General features: G+C 39.7%; 1 protein-coding gene across 9 annotated transcripts in view; it reads right to left on the reverse strand.

Moving 5' to 3' along the window:
- Caps2 (calcyphosine 2) overlaps positions 1–20995 on the reverse strand; it is a 78367-nt gene that overhangs the window by 2232 nt on the left and 55140 nt on the right. For all 9 annotated transcript variants that reach the window (XM_040754885.1, XM_040754879.1, XM_040754877.1 and 6 more), the window contains 8 exons: positions 19117–19236; positions 14166–14240; positions 13381–13476; positions 13192–13285; positions 8532–8650; positions 7610–7686; positions 4962–5116; positions 516–641 (listed from right to left, as the gene is read on the reverse strand). In XM_040754885.1, the coding sequence (XP_040610819.1) occupies positions 516–641; positions 4962–5116; positions 7610–7686; positions 8532–8650; positions 13192–13285; positions 13381–13476; positions 14166–14240; positions 19117–19236 (862 nt within the window). The remainder of the gene's footprint in view (positions 1–515; positions 642–4961; positions 5117–7609; positions 7687–8531; positions 8651–13191; positions 13286–13380; positions 13477–14165; positions 14241–19116; positions 19237–20995) is intronic.

The following is a 20995-nucleotide window of genomic DNA, read 5'->3' on the forward strand; positions in this document are numbered from 1 at the left end:
TTGCTATTTTCATTTTAACACTTAGCATGCATATCAGAAACACCACAGTAACACACAAAAACATCATCTTAAAATAATGCATGTTGAGCTCAGACACTAGAATAGTGTGATTGCTAGGAATAAAACCATCACATTTAATCTTTCCACTAGCCTTGCAGGACAGCAAGTGAGGCTCAGGGTTTTACACAGCCATATATTTGGATATCTAGTAAGTAACAGAAACTAATAACTTATGAAGATAATTCAAGTTGAAATTTTATTCTTCTTTCATCAAATCTTTTCTAAGACAGTGTGTGTGTGTGTGTGTGTGTGTGTGTGTGTGTGTGTGTGTGTGATTTTTGTTTTATTCTGGGTAGACTTGTATAAACATATATAAGCTTGTTTAAGTCTCACTAAACCCTGCCCACTACAGTGAAAATGATATAACATGTTTTAATTGATGACCCATTAACAGTGCTAAACAATGAATCTAACAATCTAATAAAAGTAACAATTTGAGACCAGTTAAGAGTTACCTTGCGAACAAACGATTTCCTATATTCATTCATTTCACCAAAAATGGCACGTTTGAATTCTCCATAATCAACCTTGTTGTTGCTATGGCCATTACCTTGCAGAATTAGCCAGGAAGACTCAAAATCCTAGAAATTCCCACAGAAATAGCCATTACATGTTTCAGTTATATATCACAACAAGATTAAAACCATATTTTATTACATCCTCCATGGTCCTAGACAAAGTAGCCTAGTTAGTAAGAAAGTTACAGAAAAACCTAGTAAAACAACTGTGAAAGGAATTCTGAGGGGAACACTTAAGCAAAGTACAGAGCCTGTTCTGAATGAGCGATAACTCACAACATATCCTTTTTAAAGGTATATTATTTGAGGGCAAGGAAATGCTGAGGGCTGAACCTAGGACCTCTTGCATCCCATCAATCACTTATCGGTATTCTTATCATGGTATTTTTTGCTGATAAATAATAGTATATGTTGTGAATAGAACATGATATTTCAAGGTACACATAGGGTGCAGAAAGAAGAAGCCAGACCAACAAAATGCCATCTCTGCCATTTTAAATATATAACATTTTTATAGTAAGAATATTTAAAATCTGTTTCAGGTACTTTTTATATTTTTTATTTTAAAACAATAATTTTTCATTTTACATACCAATCCCAGTTCCACTTTCTCCCCTCCCCCTGCTCTCCCCACCTTCTCCCATCCCACCCCCCATTCACTCCTCAGAGAGGGTGAGGCTTCCCACGGGGAGTCAATGAAGTCTGACACATCACTTTGAGGCAGGAGCAAGGTCCTCCACCCCACTATATCTAGGCTGAGCAAGTTATCCCTCCAGAGAGGATGAGCTCCACAAAGCCAGTGCAAGCACAAGGGGTAAGTCCTGGTCCCACTGCCAGTGGTGCCACAAACTGCCCAAGCCACACTGAGCTCCCAGAGTCTAGTCAAAGAGAGAGAGGAGCAATAATATGAGCAAGAGGGTCCGGACCATTTTGGGGAAACCCACAGAGACAGCTGACCTGAGCAAGTCACCAACTCCAGACTGACAGCTCAGAAATCTGCATAGGACCAAACTAGGTCCTGTAAATGTTTTAGCTATTTATAAATGCATGGTACATTGTTCTTGACAATATTCACCAGGTTGTGCAATAGATAAGACCCATCCTCTTATCCAAATGCAAATTTATGTCATTTGGTCAACCTCTCCCTTTCTCTCTATACATTACACTCCCCACCACTTACCTTTCAGAGCCTTTTTATATAGAGTGTAATGGTTGTTGTATGCTTGTTTTTTAATGTATTTTATTCTCCATTTTAAAATTATATCTGTGGCAATTTGAAAGGCTGTTCGGGTTCTAAAAGACCATTTACACTTAGACTATTAATGGAGTTTTGTCTTGTCTTGGGAGCATAAAAGGTTTGAATGAATTCCAAAGTATTCCTGGATTTACACTAAATAGTATAATTCTAACTAACCACCTTATGTCAGTTTGTTCACGGCCATTCCCATGTACTTCTTTGGCAAAGGTACTATTTAATACACCGTTCTATTCAGTGATCTTAATAACAAAAGAAATTACAGCATTCCTTTATTGAAGCTCAGATGGGTATATTTTCAATGCTTCTATCAAGTTGTTAGCTTTAAATGAGAGAGCACATAAACCACCCACCTTGGCAAATAATACTTAAAAATGATTCTCGTCCACTTCCTAGCATTTTCAAATAAAACTGTAATTAGAAAACTAAGATTCAAATTACCCTGCCTCTCCTCAGCAGCCAGTGGTCTATACAGTCTTTGCATGTCAAAATGCCTCATACATTGTGAAGAAAATATGTGTATGTGCTGTTGAGTTAAAACTGAGTCTAAGTTTAACTTTTACAAATCATGAGTAAAACAGGCAGGAGACAAATGTGTTCACTTAACTCAAAGAATACCAGATTTAAAAGGACTTCTGAAGGCTCAAAAGAAGTGTTTTCAAGAATTAAGCAGTGCAACTTAAGTGGCAAAAATGCATATGACTGCATCTATATATGGTTTAGATGAAAACTAATTCAGATGGAATTTTAGCCTCATTGATAGTATTTCTATATATAAATTTGGTTCTTTGTGGAACACATCACTTTTTATTTAAAATCATAGAGAATGACTATGTCTTTTCATAAATAAGTTCTAACTTCTACAGTGAGACCCAGACTGGTGATTCTTATATCTTATTCTCACATCTTCCTATACACAAAAGAAGCAAAACAAGAATATGAGTTAAAATATGTGAGATGACTGGACATGTAGATCAATGCGGGAGCAGTTTCAAGCACCATAAAAATTAATTAATAGATGAAGTTTATAATAAAACAAAACATATGAGAAAGGATGAAACACATCATGTTATCTTAGTAATTGTGGTTGTTTGAATGAGAATGATCCCCATAGGTTCATATATTAAAATGCTTGAGTCCCAGTTTGGGAAGGATTAGGAGGTGTGGCCTTGTTGGAAGAGCTATTCCACTAATGGTGGGGCTTTGAGGTTTCAAAAGACCATGCCATTCCCAGTTAGCTCTCTCACTCTGCCTCATGGTTACTGTGCCAATGTAGAATCTCTCCTGCTCCGGTGACACGCCTGCCTGCCTGCTGCTAAGCTCCATACCATAATGACCATGGACTCTGACCTTCTGAGGAACTAAAAGCCTTCAGTTTAAATGCTTTCTTTCACAAACTGTCTTGATCAAGGAGTTTTTGTTGTTGTTTGTTTGTTTACAGCACTAGAAAAGTAACTAAGACAGAAGTCTTAGGTAACTATAGTCTTATTCACTAGTTATAAACATCTCATAAACAAATACAGAAGCATCGAAGTAATACAGTACTTATCCATATGCACAGGGCCATATTATCTGAACACCATTCTCTATCAGTCATAGGCTGCTTGTTTGTTTAGCAAAAATATACCACAGCATTCTGATTTCCTTTTATTATTTTTTCACCTATGTAAGAAAGATATGAAGGTGGATGGCTCCTGGGTTGTTATCACTAGACAGGCAACTAGATTAAATGTCATTACAACCAACCAAAAGACAATTTTGTCACAGCAGTGATATGCAATGTCGCACTGACAGAGAATTTTATAGTTGATAAAGCAAATTCCCATGTAATTATTTTATTTGCACTCCCATGTCTCACTAAATATAGAAATCATCTCAGAATTTCTCAGGCAGAGCCTGTCAATGAAAGTGAAAACACTTGTATAAGATTACACAGCTAAAAAAAAAAAAAAAAAGATTACACAGCTAGTTACTTGGGGTGAATACAGAAGACTAATAAGGATACATTATAGTTATCTTTATTTCTCATCATTAGTAAATACTGTATGTTCTGGGGCCATGGCTCAGTTGGTAGAGTGCTTGCCTAGTTAGAGAGACATACATCATGTGACAAGACAATTTTTTCTGCAAACATGAAAAATGCAAAACTCTTATATATGGAATACTTGATCTGAATCACTTGTGTACTTTTAACATACAAGCAAAATTTCCCAGTACAGAACACGAGGCTTTTGCGTACCAGATTTGATGTCTCCCACTCTTCCATCTACTTGCTCAAGCTATGAACTATTGGTTCCGTGCTTGCTATGCCAGAGTCAGCTCAAGATGCTAAAGCAAGGGCAGGAGCCAGAGGCACCCTGGTCCCTATCCAAATGGGATGTGCCATTTTAATTATGGGCAGATTCAAAGTGCCATGAAGAAAACAAAATGGAAGTTGGTGTAGACTGGATTGAAGATCAGATGGCAGAGCTCCTCTGTAAAGAAAGCTGTAGCCTAAATGCTGAGAAAAATATGAGAACACACAGATCTAGTACAAGAGCATTCCCATAAGAGTGAAGAGTGCACAGGAAATGGGTGCCTGTAGCTTGGGTCAGAGCCACAGTTCCTGCCTGGAACGTGCTTATCCTTTCCATGAAATGACCATTGTCTAAACCATGCTCCCCTCTTCATAGAGGATCCACTATCTGCCTCTGCCCTTCTCTACTCTTGTTCAGTTCATTCTTCCTCGTTAGCCAAAACCCAACCTGGAAGCATCCTCTTCCCAGAATCTTGCCGTGGCCTTCCCTCTCCTTCCTGATGGCTTGGCTGGGAACTGTGTACCACACACGTGCTCCCAAAGCATCCTCTATTTGGTGCAACTATTAACCATTTTCTCCATTTAAAGATTATGAGAGTGGAGAGTATGTCATCTCAGAGGTTAGCACATGCCTGGCTATTAAACACTTCACAAACAAAGGATAAAGGAGTGTCAATTTTTTAAAAATCAGTGGGAGTTGTTGCCTGGTGGCTGAACGCTGATGACAAGGCCTTAAAAAGGAAACAAATGAGCTATTAAAATTTCATCAGGAAAGTGAACAAAGCCATGCAAGAATATACACTCACAGCAGAAAGTGGCGCGTGGTACATACCTGTTCAGACACTTCTAAGTGAAAGGCTTTCAGGGCTCTCTGGAAATCTGCCTTCTCTAACAGCCCACTTCCTTCCTTGTCCAAATGCTGAAGGTATTTTCCCAATCCAGTCAAAATACGGACACCTCTCTTGTGGAGTTGTTCTTTCAGTGTGTCTGTTTAGTAGAGAGAGAGATGGAAACTAACTGCTTCTGTGCATGAACATGAATATTCAGTGAGTATTTCAACATTGGAAAGTAGAATGTTTTCAGTGAAGACAACGGCAGACACAGCTGTGTGCTCATAATATGCCAGAACTACAGCTCCACTGTGTGGTGAAAGTGTGCATTTTACATACAGGAAACTAATGTTTCTCTTTACTCGGAATAATCTGAATGTTACAAGGAAAATCCCTGTTTCTCTTGTTTAGACCCCTTTTTCTAACTGCCCCATGCCTTCGCCATCTTCCTTTCTTTATTTATACTAACTGAACTACAAAATTGATGCCAGGCGAATCACACACACACACACACACACACACACACACACACACTCCATGAAGACATTTTTAAGTAGTTTGAAAGTTTCAAACTGGATGATAGTCAAATGGCATCTAGGTTTTGAATACTTGCCTATATGTACATATTCACAGTAACCATTTTTTCCAGAAATTCTTAGAGGTTACATACTCTGGCTCCCAAATTCGCCATGTAGCACAGCTATTTCATTTGATGCCATCTGTATCATATTACAATGAACACATTAGGAAAAAAAGAAACAAACGTCACTAGCTTCAGTATTGTATTGGCTATGGCAGCAGGGAGAAAAAGAGAGTTACTAACAAGGGCATGGAGGACCTTCTAACACCAGTCTCATCAAGTTGGCTCGCTCTCTCTCCTCTCTCTCTCTCTCTCTCTTCCCTCTCTCTCTCTCTTCCCTCTCTCTCTCTCCCTCTCTCTCTCCCCTCTCTCTCTCTCCCTCTCTCTCTCTCCCCTCTCTCTCTTCCCCCTCTCTCTCTCTCCCCTCTCTCTCTCTCTCTCTCCCTCTCTCTCTCTCTCTCTCTCTCTCTCTCCCTCTCCTCTCCTCTCTCTCTCTCTCTCTCTCTGCTTTTTGTTTTTGTGACAGGGTTTCTCTGTGTAGCTTTGAATGTCCTGGAACTGCTTCTCTTTCTAAGTGTGAATGTCTTATCTTGAATAATATCTCAGGATTCATCAGAATTATATAAGTATATATTGACTTCTGTAATGAATTGTTTTATACCTTTCTACCTTCTGCTACAAAATCAAACAAACAAATTGTTTATTACAGCTAGTGCACTGCACTAGTTATGACAAAAGGCCTTAGAAATTTGTAAAAATGTTTTAATGCCCTAAGCCTACCCACATCTAGTTTGTTCCCTAGGGATTCCCCAGAGAAGTTAAGGAGCCATTACCCTCACACAGAGGTAAACAAAGAGTTGCAAAGGATTGACACAAAGTTGCTGATTCTACTCAACAGCAGACAGAACATGGACTGGAGATATACAGTCAAGCACTAAACCAGGAGTCCCTTCAGGATGTCATCTGAGGCATGAGACAAGTATATGGTGGTTCGTGCCTGTAATCCAGGAACTCTGGAGTGGAGGTAAGAGGATTGCCAAGGGTTCCAGGCCAGTCTAATATGCAGTGAGCACCAACAACCTCTCTCTCTCACTCTTTCTCTCTCTATATGTATGTATGTATGTATGTGTGTGTATGTATGTGTATATGTATGTGTGTATACATACATTACATATGTGTGTGTATATATATGAGTGTGTATTTTGTGTGTGTTTGTGTATTTGTATGTATATTTGTATTGAATGTATGTATGTATGTCACATATATGTATATAACATGGCCCGAGGACATGGCAGGTCAGTGGATAAAGAAACCTGTCACAAATCCTGATAACCTGAGTTTCAGTTGCAGGAAAGAACTGACTCCTGCAAGCTGTCATCTGACCTCCCTCATGTGCTGTATCACAGGTGTACACACACAGAAACAAATAAATATGTTTAATTTATTAAAATTCAATTTCATACTTTATTTAGCTTATAATTAAAACCCATAGTATCTAATATTTCAAAAAAGTATTATTATAATTCACATGCTTTTACCTTATACCATTAACACATAAAAGGTCATGGAAAATCTTCGGTAATTATTTTATGAATTATGTATATATTTGTATGCCAGGATCTACTTTATTAACTATTTATTTATATGTACATATGTATATATATTGTCTCTCTGTGTGTATATATGTACATGTGCTTATCTGTGATCATTGAGACCAAAAGAGGACACGATCATAAGATCCCCAGAGGTGGAATCACAGGTTGTGAGCTACTCAGTATGGGTGTTGTGAACCAAACTCAGGTCTCTGAAGTAGCAGCAAGCTCTTCTGTTTGCTAAGTCATCTGTCAGCCCCATAAAACATTACATATTATATGTACATAATATGTAGATCACATAAAATAAAATATATATTATTTTTTGAAATTATATGTGTACTTTCTAAAAAAATAAGAATTATAAATCAAAGTCTATAAAATGTAGCAGTGTCAAAAATACTGTTTTTACTAATAACCAAGAAACAAGTTGAAAACTGTAAATAGTGCTTGTAAATGGAGAAAAAGCACAGCATACCCTGAATGGCCCGCAGCACCTGCCGATCCTGTGCCTCCTGGCTGACCGTGTCCTCCTCATGTTCCCCAGAGGCAGCTCTGCAAGTGAGAACAGAGGCTCTAGGTCATGCTTCCCCACTCCAGACTTAAAGATGATGTCAACAGACGTGGAGGGGGACAAGCCAAAGCAATCGCTACCCCTGCCCGCTGCTTTTGATTTTATGGAGAATTAAGTCCAGAGCTATAAAAGATCACATTCTTTGAAGATATTAACTTTAATAACTGCTTTAATGTTTTTAAATGCTTAATTGGAACTATTCATTTTAAAAGCAGTTGTAGATTACAAAATATAAACTATAAAAAATGTTTTAAAGACCCAAAAGTACACTAATACACAGCAAATATTCTTACAGCCAAATTATAGACTGTGTTCCCTTATACATACATCAATTATTACCAATTTAGGATAAATCACAATTAGGATAAAAACATTCTGTATTTCTATTATTTAAAATATCCCTTGATGTCATTATTTATTCATAGCATTTTCACTATGTAGTCAATCAATGAACAGCATCACCATAGGGACCATTACTTTTCATATGATAAAAGGCCACCAGCAATGTAGAAAACAATTACAAAGATGGACTGGTACCCTTTGTCTTTTAGAGCATCACTTTGATGTCATTCAATAAAATAACAAAGACAAATGAATTATTTTTGTTATGAAATAGAACAATTTTAAAATTTTAATTGTCATAACTGTCCCCAAACATGATGTGAATTTGATTATAATACAGAACATAAAGTAACCATATACAGTTATTATTTATAAATATAAACCTTAATTTTAGTATGAGTGCCCTGTGGTAGAATCTCCTTTTAAGATACAAACTACAGTGATTTCACTTATTTTCAAAATGACAAATGCATTTTTGACTTACTTCAGAGAACTCAAAGCTATTTGATCAATATTTGTAATTCGAAGTCTAAACAATGTATTTTCTTTTATACTCTTTGGAAGGCTAGGATGATCGCAGCTCAAAAATGTCAAAGTTGCACCCTGAGGAAATGAACAAAACAGACTTTTGAGAGATAGAAGGTATCCAAAGTTAAAATGCAACTCATGCTAATTGAAGAGATTTTATTATAGTGCCTTAGGATATTCTAATAGTGCCCAAAATACAGTAGATTTGAAGAATATTTAGAAACCACATGGGTCCAGATAATACTATAGAAAAAAGAATTTCAATGAAAATTACACGTCTACACAATAGTCCATGTGAACAAAGAAGAATCTGTATATTAAATAAGAACCACCGGAAATATGACATGAGCTCCATTTAATGTGTGGCAATCCCTGTTGTGGTTAGTTTTGTCCACACGACATAATGTAGAGTCACCCAGGGAAGGAGTATCAATGCAGGACTGTGTGGTGATATCTTGTTTGTACAAGTAAAGCTTGCCTGAAGATCAGAACTAGAGAATAGTTAACCATAGAGGTATGAAGGTCTGTACAGACAGACCAGAAGTGATATGGCTGGGCAGAGAAAGGAAGTGATAAGGCAGGAAAAGACAGGAGCTCACTTTCTTTGCAGACAGGAAGTTGAGCTGTAGTTTTCCTCCTTCATCTCTCTGATCTTTCAACATTTTCCCCTATAACTGACTCCAGGCTTTTATCATTAAGACCTGTTAGAACTCATGTTTTGGAATTGTCTCTATTAGACTGACCAGTGAGCATGGGAGGACTATCTTTATAACACTGAGTTGGGAAGACCCATCTATCTACTGTGGGTGGCATCATTTCCTGCACAGGCGATCCTGGTTGTCTAGGCCTGGAGAAAGCAAGTTGAGCACTAGCACGTTTTTAACTCACTGCTCCCTGCTCTGGCTGTGGATGTGACAAGACAGGTTGTTTCAGATTCCTCCTGCCTTTGATTTTCCTGTGATACTGACTGTAACCAAGAATTGTGAACCAAATAAAACTTTTCTCCCTTCTGTTACTCTTTTTTTTTTGTTTGGTTTTTCGAGGCAGGGTTTCTCTGTATTGTTTTGGAGGCTTACCTGGAACTTGCTTTGTAGACCAGGATGGCCTCGAACTCACAGAGATCCACCTGCCTCTGCCTCCCGAGTGCTGGGATTAAAGGCATGCGCCACCAACACCCGGCCCCTTCTGTTACTCTTGTCATGATATTTTATCACATCAACAGAGAGGGGGTAAAAGCAAATACAATCCCCAAATTCAGAACTAAAGCTCTTGGTTCACAGAAAGATGCTGTGTGGAATGGGGAACTCTGGTAGACTGGTCATACTCTTTTTTCTGCTCTTTGGATGATGAACCAAATTTTAACCTAATGAGAGTATCAAAGTATCAATGACAAAATTCCTCCCAAAAATTCTTAACCCAATCCACAGAATTACTACTCTAATTTCAGAGATCCTCTCATACACACATGACCAAAGTATGGACAAATGCAAACTCAATAAAAGAGGCTTTCTTCCAGCTAAACCCTGAACTTAACTCCTGGAAACCAGTTGCAGAGAGGGAGGAGTGCTGGGCAAAGGGGTCAAGACCGGGCTGGTGAAACCCACAGAAACAGCTGACCTGAACAAGAGGGAGCTCTTAGACACCATACTGATGGCTGGGAATCCAGCATGGAACTGATCCAGACCCCCTGAACATGAGTGTCAGTGAGGAGGCCTCGACAATCTTTGGGGCCTCAGGTAGTAGATCAGTATTTATCCCTAGCATACGAATGGACTTTGGAAGCCTGAACAAATTGAGGAGGGCCTAAACCCTGCCCAGGATGATATAATAGACTTTGGGAATCCCTCATGGAGGGCCCCACCCTCCCTGGAGAGGGGAGGGGGAATGGAGTGTGGTTGGGAGGAGAGGAAGCTGGGATTGACATGTGAAGCAAGCTTGTTTCTAACTAAAAATAAAAGATAAAAATGAAAATGAGAAAGAAGAGGCTTCCTTCTTCTTATAAGGAAAAGTAAGGGAAGAAGAACAAGGGAAGAGCCTCCCCTTCCTCCTCCTTGGAACAGTTACTTTAGAAACCTAATAAATGTGATGGACCATGCTCTTCTCCCTTTGAGGCTCATATAACTGCTTTTGAAAATTAGATATCTATTGTTAGCTTTATGACGAAGAAAAGTCTTTCCCTGGGACCAGAAACCATTCTAGGAAAGGTGAATATCAAGGGAGAGACAACACTCAAAAGCTGCTGTTGTATATACAGCTGCTGAGACAACCTTTCAAAACCTGTCCTAAAACACAAAGCGAGAGAGATGTTTCCTTCTTCCCTCCCTGTCTCTGTTTCTGACTCCTCTCCACTTTCTTTCTTCCTCACTTTAACGGGACAAAGAAGGAACTGAATTTCCACATGTGGTTCGTATGAAGGGAGAGGGTAAGTGTAGATCAACAACTAAACCAAATTGCAACAGCAGCAGCAGCTCAGAAACGGTAGTCACTGTCACCTTTGACAGTCAGCATGGTATCTTCAGATCACACAGAAGGAGTCTGAACTGACTTTCTCTAGACATCAAGAAACAAGTATGAAGACCCTGGGCATGGTGCACTTAACCCAAGATTGAGATGTCTAGGGTTTCCTCCTCCTTCACCCTTTCCTGACTTGTTTATCAGGGTTACGATATTTGGTTGGAATATACTGACAGAGTAGAGATGACAGAAAGCAGATGGCCTGCAGAGATGGCTCAGTTGGCAGGGTTTTCTCTTGCAAGCAGGAGGAAATTCCAGAACCTGTGTAAAAAAATCGGGACTGGGACACACACAAACATACACTTCTCATGAGTTTTCTCCTAGATTGCCTTCTAGTCCATGCCTGCCACATGTGCCTGGTCTTCAATCCATCCCACACATTGAAATCAGAGAGCTATTTCTAAATTACAAATCTGATTATATAGCCTCTCCATCCTACCAACATCATCTTTTCAGTGACTCCCTGGTATATTACTGTGGGAGCTCACAAGTGACTCAGTTTCCACTGGAATCTATTCTGACTTATAAGACATTAGAGTTCAAGCTTGCTTGTTCCAGTCTCCTTGAGGGCCATGAGAAAGTTCTGATTAAGCCCATGGAAAAGAGCATATTACCTAACTAACAAGCTTTTGATGCCAGCTGTATGCATGCAGATAGATAATGCAGCTGCTAGCAGGAATCACATGACAGAGAGTGAACCTGGCTGCTCCTCGATTCAAGGACAGTGCAAGGAGCTGGTTAACTGATTGTGTTGCTCTTTGTTCTGCTTTGCCTCTCGTCTGTATAGAAGCCGGGTCAAACCTAAACTGGGAGCTGTCCGCTGTGCTGAAGGGCATGGATCGGGCAGTCCTCCCAAATCTAGCCTGTATTTCTGTCTCTTATCTGCCATTTCTCAATCATCGTGTTCCTACTCAGGTAACACATCTGACTCATTGGAGCAGGCTCCGACTCATTACATATCGTTCTTTACTATCAGGCTACTTTCTTATTTAGTTGGGGGAGTGGGGAGAGTATTGGTGCTTGTGTGTGGAAGTCAGAGGACATCCTTAGGTATCACGCCATAGGTACTATCCACCTTTACTCTTTTAGTAAGACTGGGTCTCCCTCTGGTCCAGAACTCAGCAAGCAGACTAAGCTGTGTCCAGTCCATAAATGTAAGTTTGACCTTTCCTTGTCACCCCATCACTGAGATAACAAATGTGTGCTATCAAGTCCTGAATTTTTAACATGGGTTCTGCAATTCAATCCCAGGTCCTCCTGCTTGCAAGAATGAACACTCTGCCAACTGACTCATCTCCCTGGCATGAGTATAGTTTCTACTAACCTCACTCTAGGTCTATATTCCAACCATATAATCCATATGCTTTCTTGCTTTTGTTCTTTGCAGATGTAACTCTCCACCTAGAAGCCTTTTCTGTACACCTGCCTGTCCTTAATTCAGCTCTGATGGAACTTTCTCTAGGAAGTCTTCCAGCTTATACAATTGGATCCAGTTTTGCCAATCTGGTTCCAACCTAACTGAGTCCCATTATACTCCAATTGTCACAAAGCAAAGCATGGTTCTGACTTCCTCAGTATTCTCTCTCCAGTGTTTAGAATGTGAACATACATGAGTATTATATGAATGGTTGGTACAGAAAATGTTTCATTGTAATCGTACATGAATGTAATGATTTAAAAGTTCAGCACACTGGGAAATATGGGAGAGTCACAAGAATAAAGGCTATCATGGTCACAGCTCCAGAGGACAGTGCCACTGTACAGAGACAATCAGGTACCTCCTTAGGTGGAGTATTGCTCCCAGTGCTACTGAGGTAGCCACTTACCCAGAACAGGCCTTCTAAAGAAAGCTTCAAAAGTACCAAGAGCCCAGCTCTCATGTGGCAACAGTCTCCATAAAGGAACAGTGTGTGGATGCTTATGGAAAGTAAGTACTATGCTTAAGATTATGACTGGGATTTGTCTGTCAGGCAGAACCTTCTCAGAAGACATCGCCATTCACACAAATGCCTCCACTCAGGAAAATAAACTGGACCCTCACCCTCGCTCCACGACAGAGTCCGAGACAAGGCGTTAAGTGCCAGCACACACACACAGCTTACCGTATAGAAGTCGCCAAGCCGGTACTGCTTTCCTTTTCTTCGTCCACGCTGATGACTGTAAGTGTCTTTTTTAATAAAAGGGAGCACGTTTGTTCTAGAAGTTAAACAACAACAGCAACAACAAAATGAAGTCATCTAGTTTCCCTTGGAAGCAATTCTCTAGCGTACTTACAGTGTTTCAGAGCATACCTGTTTTTCCCAAACTTCCGATATTCATACACGGTTAGGGACTGATCGTGGGTAAAGAAAAACCCAATCAGTTCTCTGCAGGCATCGCGTCCATTTCTAGCAAAATGATATCAATGATTTTAAAATATGGTGATTTTTAACTTAAATAATAAACTAAGATCAAACATCTTAAGTGGCAATAATGTAAGTCCCTTGAATGTGTGCCTGTGACTAAAGGTCACACAAGTTTATGGAAAGTATGTGACAGCTTGCAGAAAGCACCAATTGAGTTAGATTTGGATGATGAAAAAAGACATAAGCTTAACAGTGGTAAGTGTCCAGCTCTGTCACAACAGAGGTTGCTAAGTGATAGAGACTTAAGATAAAACAGAAGACTTTTAAAATGCCAAGCTTAAAAATTTTATAAGATTGAGGTAAAAAATTTAAAATCCATCGATCTTGTCATTGGCTCTATCAATAATCTGTTAACTCACACTATTAAAACTAAATTATACATCTGACATAAAAATTAACTTCTAAATGGTTTAGAAATGCCTACTAGAATACCCTAATTTATCCAATCTTTTCAAGAGACTTACAATCATTTTTTAAAACTGTTACTTAAAATATTTATACTACAGTGTCCATTATATATAGCAATAATAACTATTGCTTAAATGTTTATAACCCAAAAATTCACATTTTAAGTATTAGTATAAATTTATCTAATCTTGAAATTTCTATGAAAGAAGAGAACGTATTATTATAATCACAGAAGTAAAAAATAATAATAAAGTGGCAGTTACCTTGATAAGACCCTCCCATCAAATTCTACTTTCTGAGCAAGGTCATTCTCTGTTAATGTGGAGGTGGTTCTTATCCTGTCAAAATACATGTTTAAGTCATTATTTTAGAGCAATCACAATTGATATAAGCGACAAATGCACCAAAGGGCTAAGGCAATATTTTGAAAAGGCACAGAATAGAAATGAAAATGGAAATTTAGAGCGTGACTATATAAAGACACAAAAGACGTAGCACCCCGAGCCACTGTCGGCTCTGTCTATCTCCTTTCCTTTATTATTGCACCTTCCTACATGGTCTATGCTGGCCTGGCACGTGCTGGAGCTGCAGACCCGAACCCAAACACCAACTCAAAAGCCATTTCTAGCCCCTTTCCTGTGCCTTCCTCCCAGCACAGCACTTAGTTTCTTACCACCTGCAAGTATGACCAACCTAAGCAGTTTTGCCAATAAATTCACAGGAACAATTCTTGTCCGTGTGAGATGGCAGGATGGGTAGTTTCCTGCCTGTGAACATTAAGGGGGGTATGATGACAGAGGTAGCTATAGCCCAGAGCTGCAGCACCACTGAGTCATGGAACCAAAAACAACATATGCCTCCTTCCAGCAGCTAAGTTACTACACAGATGGAAAAATCCTTGTACACTGAGCCCTATCAGTCAGATTCTAGCAGGCTGCTGATGTTATTCTTTACTCAAACAATTGGGGGAACGACAGCTGATGAAGGAACCAAACTCAGGATCTGGGATCTGTCAACTACATGTCACCATATTCTATAGACAGCATTGCTGATCTCCTAAAGGCTTCTACCTCTAAAAGTCTTTAAAATGTGGAGCAAAACTATATGTTTTATACTCTACATTGAATGATGTCCTTTATCTTAAGAGGTAAGAGTCAATGTTATACCATTTACTATTCATCTGCAGGAATAATGAAATAGCAGTCGTATAATAGTAAGAATGCGGGCAGCAGTCGTGGGAAACAGGTAAAGCTTTGCCTCTGTAACATCTAGGTCCCACAGAATACAAGCTGGAGATAGGAAACAACAGGCTGCTAACCCAACGAGAGTCTGGGAACAAAGCGAGGAGTCCGAAAGGCTGCATCATCTCAATTCAGTATAACCCACTGGAACTAATGCACTCATCAAACATTCACTATGTTCCTGGAATGACTTTAAATGCTTGAGAAATAGTAGCAGCAGTACCAGCTACAATTTAATGAGGAATTTGTAGACACTAGTCACTATTAAATCACTTTAACTTGCAGTGGTTTATTTAATGCTTGCAATAAAAAAATTTAAGAGAAGTAAGCACTACTATCCCCGTTTAATAAATATATTATCATGGGAGGCAGGATAAGCAGTTGATTACAGCCATGTGATCACATGGCAGATCTGGAAAACAACCTTTCTCCTACCATTAAATTTTATTATTTCTTAGTGGTGAGCAATGGTGAAAGGTGAGGTAATTGCATCAAGGAGCCTGGAGTTATCACAAAAGGATATATGCAAATGCTTATCATGAAATGCAGAGTGCCACACTGGGTTCCAGGGGCCCAGAAAGCAGCACAAATGCTTCCCTATAGAAGTTGCAAATCAGTTCAAAAGGAAGAAGTAAGCACATTAAATACTAAAGGTGAATGTTGTCACTGACCAAGTTGGTGGAAAAGATGGCCAGGCATTCAGGGGTAATAGGCTAACTGTATGGCACTAGAATTACACAGACTAACTGCTTCTTTTTTACTGATGAAAAAAACCTGTAAAGTTTGGTACAAGGATGAAATGTAGGCATCTGCAAGAGGCTGCCTCCAGAGAAAGGAGAAGACAGAAGGCTGCACTATACGTGCCAATCCTACTGCCAACTTATGAAGCAGAGTTCCTTCCTCCTCCTCCTCCTCCTCCTCCTCACTTCTCTCCTCACCCTCCCCTCCTCCTTCTCTGGGGAAAGCAAAAGAGCGGGAAGCCACTGATCTGGAAATCCTAACCAATAAGCCCCATGAGATTTTTCTGAACTGGACTAACTTTAAAGCAAGTTGCATGTATTTGTTATGAAGCAATACTTAGACAGGTGCAAGAAAACAGATGAAATTGAAAAATAGGCTACCAACCATCTGTGCACTTATGACAACGTGACATAAAATATAGTAAAATTAAAATTCAAGTAGGCTCAGATTTCTTCAAAGAAGCTACAAATGGTCACGGTCCACATGAGGACATCTGGATGAACAATGCACATGTGATAATTAATCAGCATCATTAGTCTCCAGTGAAATGCAAAATAAAATCACCAATACACATTCAGTAGGAGACAGACAATAAAAAAGACAGGCAACACCAGATGCTGGCAAAGATGTACAGCAATTAGACCACTCATCCTGCCTCTGGGGTTACTCTTTCCCAGTATCTTGTAGAGCTGAACACAGGCATACTAAGTGGTCCAGAAAGGCTAAGTAGTCACTCAGCATAAGTGAGTATGTGTTTTTACCAGGAGGTATGCCCAGCCAAGTTCACAGCAGTATAATTCATAAGTCACTAGGCATGTTAAGAATCTGGGAATGTAAGTTGTGGTAGATTCATATAATGGGATGAAGAACAGCACTGAGAAAAACAACTATAAATGACATCATGGATGACACTCCTACAGATAATGTTGGGGAAAAGGCATCAGACATACTTCATTGAGTGTCTTTATAAAATATTGCATTAGATTGATGATTATGATGAAGAAGAAAGCCAGACAAACAGATTGTGCTGGGAGAAAAAAACTAGACACGGGGCTAGAGAGGTGGATCAGCTGTTATGAGCATGAGCTCCTCTAACAGAGGATCCAAGGTTGATTTCCTGCATCCACTCCAGGTTTCTCATAACTGCATAGAACTCCAGCTCCAAAGGGATCCAATCTCTCTGCCCCCTCCAGGCACTGGTACTCAGGTACACACACTCACACACAGATGCATACATCCACATATGAAATTTAAAAAATTAAGCAAACCATAGAAACCAAATTTTCTGATTTCTCTTTTGTAAATTCCTGGCCAACCATTTTAATCTATGGGGTTAGGACATAGCAGCTACATGACACATCAGTGAAGTAAGAATAAGAAGACAGCACAGGGGTGCTTATGAGGTACTGTTCCTGTTTAGTTTCTCCCTGTGGGAGTTTGACACATGAAAAGTGATCTATTTGTCATGATTCCTATATTATAATTTAAAATGTGTACACTGTTTGAAACTACATCTCATTTCAGTTTACTTTGAAAGGAAATCACTTAAAAATACAGTAGATACATTAAATATAAAGCATGTATATTAGATATACAGTAGATAAATGATGGTGTCCCCTCGTCAAGATACCATAGTCTAATGTTTAGAACATGTGGAAATGTTAGCCATGCATCATGAAAGAAACCTGGAATGTGTGACTAAGTTGAAGATCTTACCATAGGGAGATTATCAGGGTTAATCAGGCAGGTTCCATACAACTGTATGTATATGTATGTGCGTGTATTGTGTGTCTGTGTGTGTGTTAAAGTTTTTTTCTTTTTTAAAATAATTTATTTTTAATTTAATTTAAATTAGAAACAAATTTGCTTCACATAGCAATCCTAGCTCCCTCTCCCTCCCCTCCTCTCCTACCCTCCTTCAACCCTCTCTCAACCCCTTCCCCAATTTCCACTCCACTCTCCAGGAGGGTGAGGCCCTTCTTGCATATCTCAAAAGTCTGTCATATGATCTGGGGCAGGGCCTAGGCCCTCCCCCATGTGTCCAGGTGGAGACAGCATCCCTCCATGTGGAATGGGCTCCCAAAGTCCATCTGGATGACAGGGCTAAATGCTGATTTATTGCTTGAGGCCCCAAAGGATGCTGAGGCCTCCTCACTGACACCCACATTCAGGGTGTCTGGAACAGTCCTATGCTGGTTTCCCAGCTATCAGTCTGGAGTCTATGAGCTTCCCTTGTTCAGGTCAGCTGTCTCTGTGGGTTTCACCAGCCGAGTCATAAAGTTTTATCTACAAAGGAGTGTCAAAGTGATGTGGCATCATAAAGCTCTGACCAGTTATTATTGGTTTTGAAGATGGAGGATGGGGCCATGAGCCAAAGGATAAAGAAAGCCTCAGAAGCTGTGAAAGACAAGACCATGTCAGCTTCTTGCTTTTAGACTTTGTATCTCTACAAGTGTATGGATAAATTTGTATTGTTTTAAAATACTGTTTGCTATAAGGCATTGTTGTTTTAAAATACTGTTTGTAGGAACGTGTTACTGTGACAACAGGAATCTAGCACATTTTTACCTCAAATATTCAAGTTTATAAACAATAAACTAAGAATGCATTAAACTAAAAATGAGAGGGGGAGGGTAAGACAAACATTTATAGCAGTCTGGAAAGATAGAAGAGCTACTGTGTACAATAGATTTCCTACTAAATATGAGACTGAATGGGAATTGTCAGTATAGTCATTAATTTCAGTGGGCTATGCCAAAGGACTGGGAAAGTTCTCCTTAGCAGCTACAGTTAGGATCTAATATGACCCCCAGGCCCATGTGTCAAAGGTATGGTTACCCTCTTATGGCTCTAGAATGAAATGGACTAGTTAAGAGGCATAGCGTGTCTGGAATGATGGTCCTTTCTTCTGTAAATTAATTCTTCATATATTACATAAATCTGATTTAGCCAGGGTACTATCTTCGGGCATACATGTGTGAGTGTGTGTGTGTGTGTGTGTGTGTGTGTGTGTGTGTGTGTGTGTATTCCTGAAAATTGTGACTTCCCTTATAAATTATAAATGGGAAAAAATTGGAATTCAAAAAAGGTAGAATAAAAAATTTAAGGAGATAGCAATGAGATCTGAAATCCCAAAACTTTTGCTTCTCTTTATATGGTTTTAGAAACATACAAGTGTATTCAGTATGGTACAGAAGTGTATTTTAACAATATATCATGAAGCTTTTCTTACTTTGTTTCATGCAGGGTTCGTCTCCTAACTCGAAGTGGTACCCCCTCTGGGTCTGGAGGGACAGGAAAACTCTCTTGTTCCTCAGTGTTTAAGCCTTGTTCTGGATCACTGATGACAGCCCTAAGTAAGGAGACACAAAATCTGGTGTCTAGCATGACAAAATGTGTGCTCACTTATTTTTGAGCAGTTGGAAAATGTCAAACACCTGATGGCAATTTGTCCTGTTGTCATAATAATGTTTGTCATAAATGAGTGTATTTAATTACTAAAATACTGTCAATAAAAGGTAAATACAGTCATTTGTATTTTCATCCAAACAGATCATAGGAACACCTAGAAATTCTGAAGGGAAATGAGAGTTTCATGTCTTTTTCCTAGTACTCCTCAGACAGTCGCTTTGCTGGTTTATGATATCACGGGGAGGAATGTTGGTAAAGGAGACTTGCTCTAGTTTGTTTTCTGTTTCCATGTAAGCACTGACCAAAGGCAGTGTAGGAAGGGATTTATTTCATCTTGCACTTTATAGTTCATGATGGAGGAGCACCAAAGCAGGAACTTGAAGCAGAAGCCAAGAGGAAGGATGCTCACTAGCCTCCTCCCAGGCCCAGGTTCAGCTACAGCCCAGGACAACTGCCTTAGGATGGTATCAATCACAGAGAGCTAGGTCCTCTTACATCAATTAACGGTTAAGAAAATGCTCCCACAGACATGCCCACAGGCCAGTCTGATAGAGACAGTTGTCAACAGAGGACCCTTCTTCCTGGGTATGTCAAGTTGACAACCAGACTGGCCATCTCAAGAGTGTGAAGAGGTAAGCAGTATAGCATAACTTGGATGGAGAAGCATGGCATGATTTCTAGAAAGAAAAATATAGGGGTCTGGGGAGACTGCCTCAGTCAGGAAAGTGCTTGCATCCCAAGCATGAGGAGCTGAGTTCAGATCCCTGGAAGTCTATACAAGCTGGGCGTGGTGTGGTGCATCTCTAACCCCACAGCTGAAGGGGGGGGGAGATGAGAAAGCCCTGGACATCACTGGCCAGCTTGCTTTTCTAATCAGTGAGTTCCAGATTCAGTGGGAAACTGTCTAACAAGCCAAGATAGAGGACCATTGCCAAAGACACTCAGCATAACTTCTGCCTACACACACACATGCACATATATCACACACACAAAGTAAAATGAGATAAACACGGGAAGGAGTCTGTGGAAGCATTTGAACTGATTCTGAAATGGTGAGGAGAGGTTTGTGCTCAGAGGAGAAGAAAGACTGGGTCCTGGCACCACTTTAGCCCCCAAATAATACATGAGACATTATATTAATTATAAAGCTGTTGGCTGTTTGCTATGGTTTCTTAATGGCTAGCTCTGACTTAATTATTAACCCATAATTACTAACATGTATTTTTATAAGGACTTATCTTTCCAAGGACGCCATCTTGACAAGTCCTCTCCTCCCGGTATCACATAGCAACTCCCTACTCTTGACTACATTTCCCAGAATCCTCCTCGACTCCTAGTCCCTATTGGCCAACAGTGCTTTATTTATCAACCGGTCAGACAAATATATACACAGAAGGACTTGCCCCATTACTGTCACAGTGAGACAACCATGTGTGAGATGGTATAGCCCTACTCAAGGATCTGCAGTGTGTGGCTGATGCTAGACAGGTCAGTTCACTACTTGCTTCCTCCAGTAACATCCCAGGCTCCTTCCTAGTCATTTGACACTAGGTCACAGTTTCATAATCCACAGAAAAAGGTAATAATGTTCTCTCTGTCTCTTTCTCTCTTTCTCTGTCTCTCTCTTTCTCTGTGTGTGTCTGTCACCAAACTAAACATGTTTTTGTCTGTCAATCAAATGTGGGTAGCCACCAAACTAA

Source organism: Mesocricetus auratus, unplaced genomic scaffold (assembly GCF_017639785.1).
Source record: "Mesocricetus auratus isolate SY011 unplaced genomic scaffold, BCM_Maur_2.0 Super-Scaffold_100011, whole genome shotgun sequence".
NCBI lineage: Eukaryota > Metazoa > Chordata > Mammalia > Rodentia > Cricetidae > Mesocricetus > Mesocricetus auratus.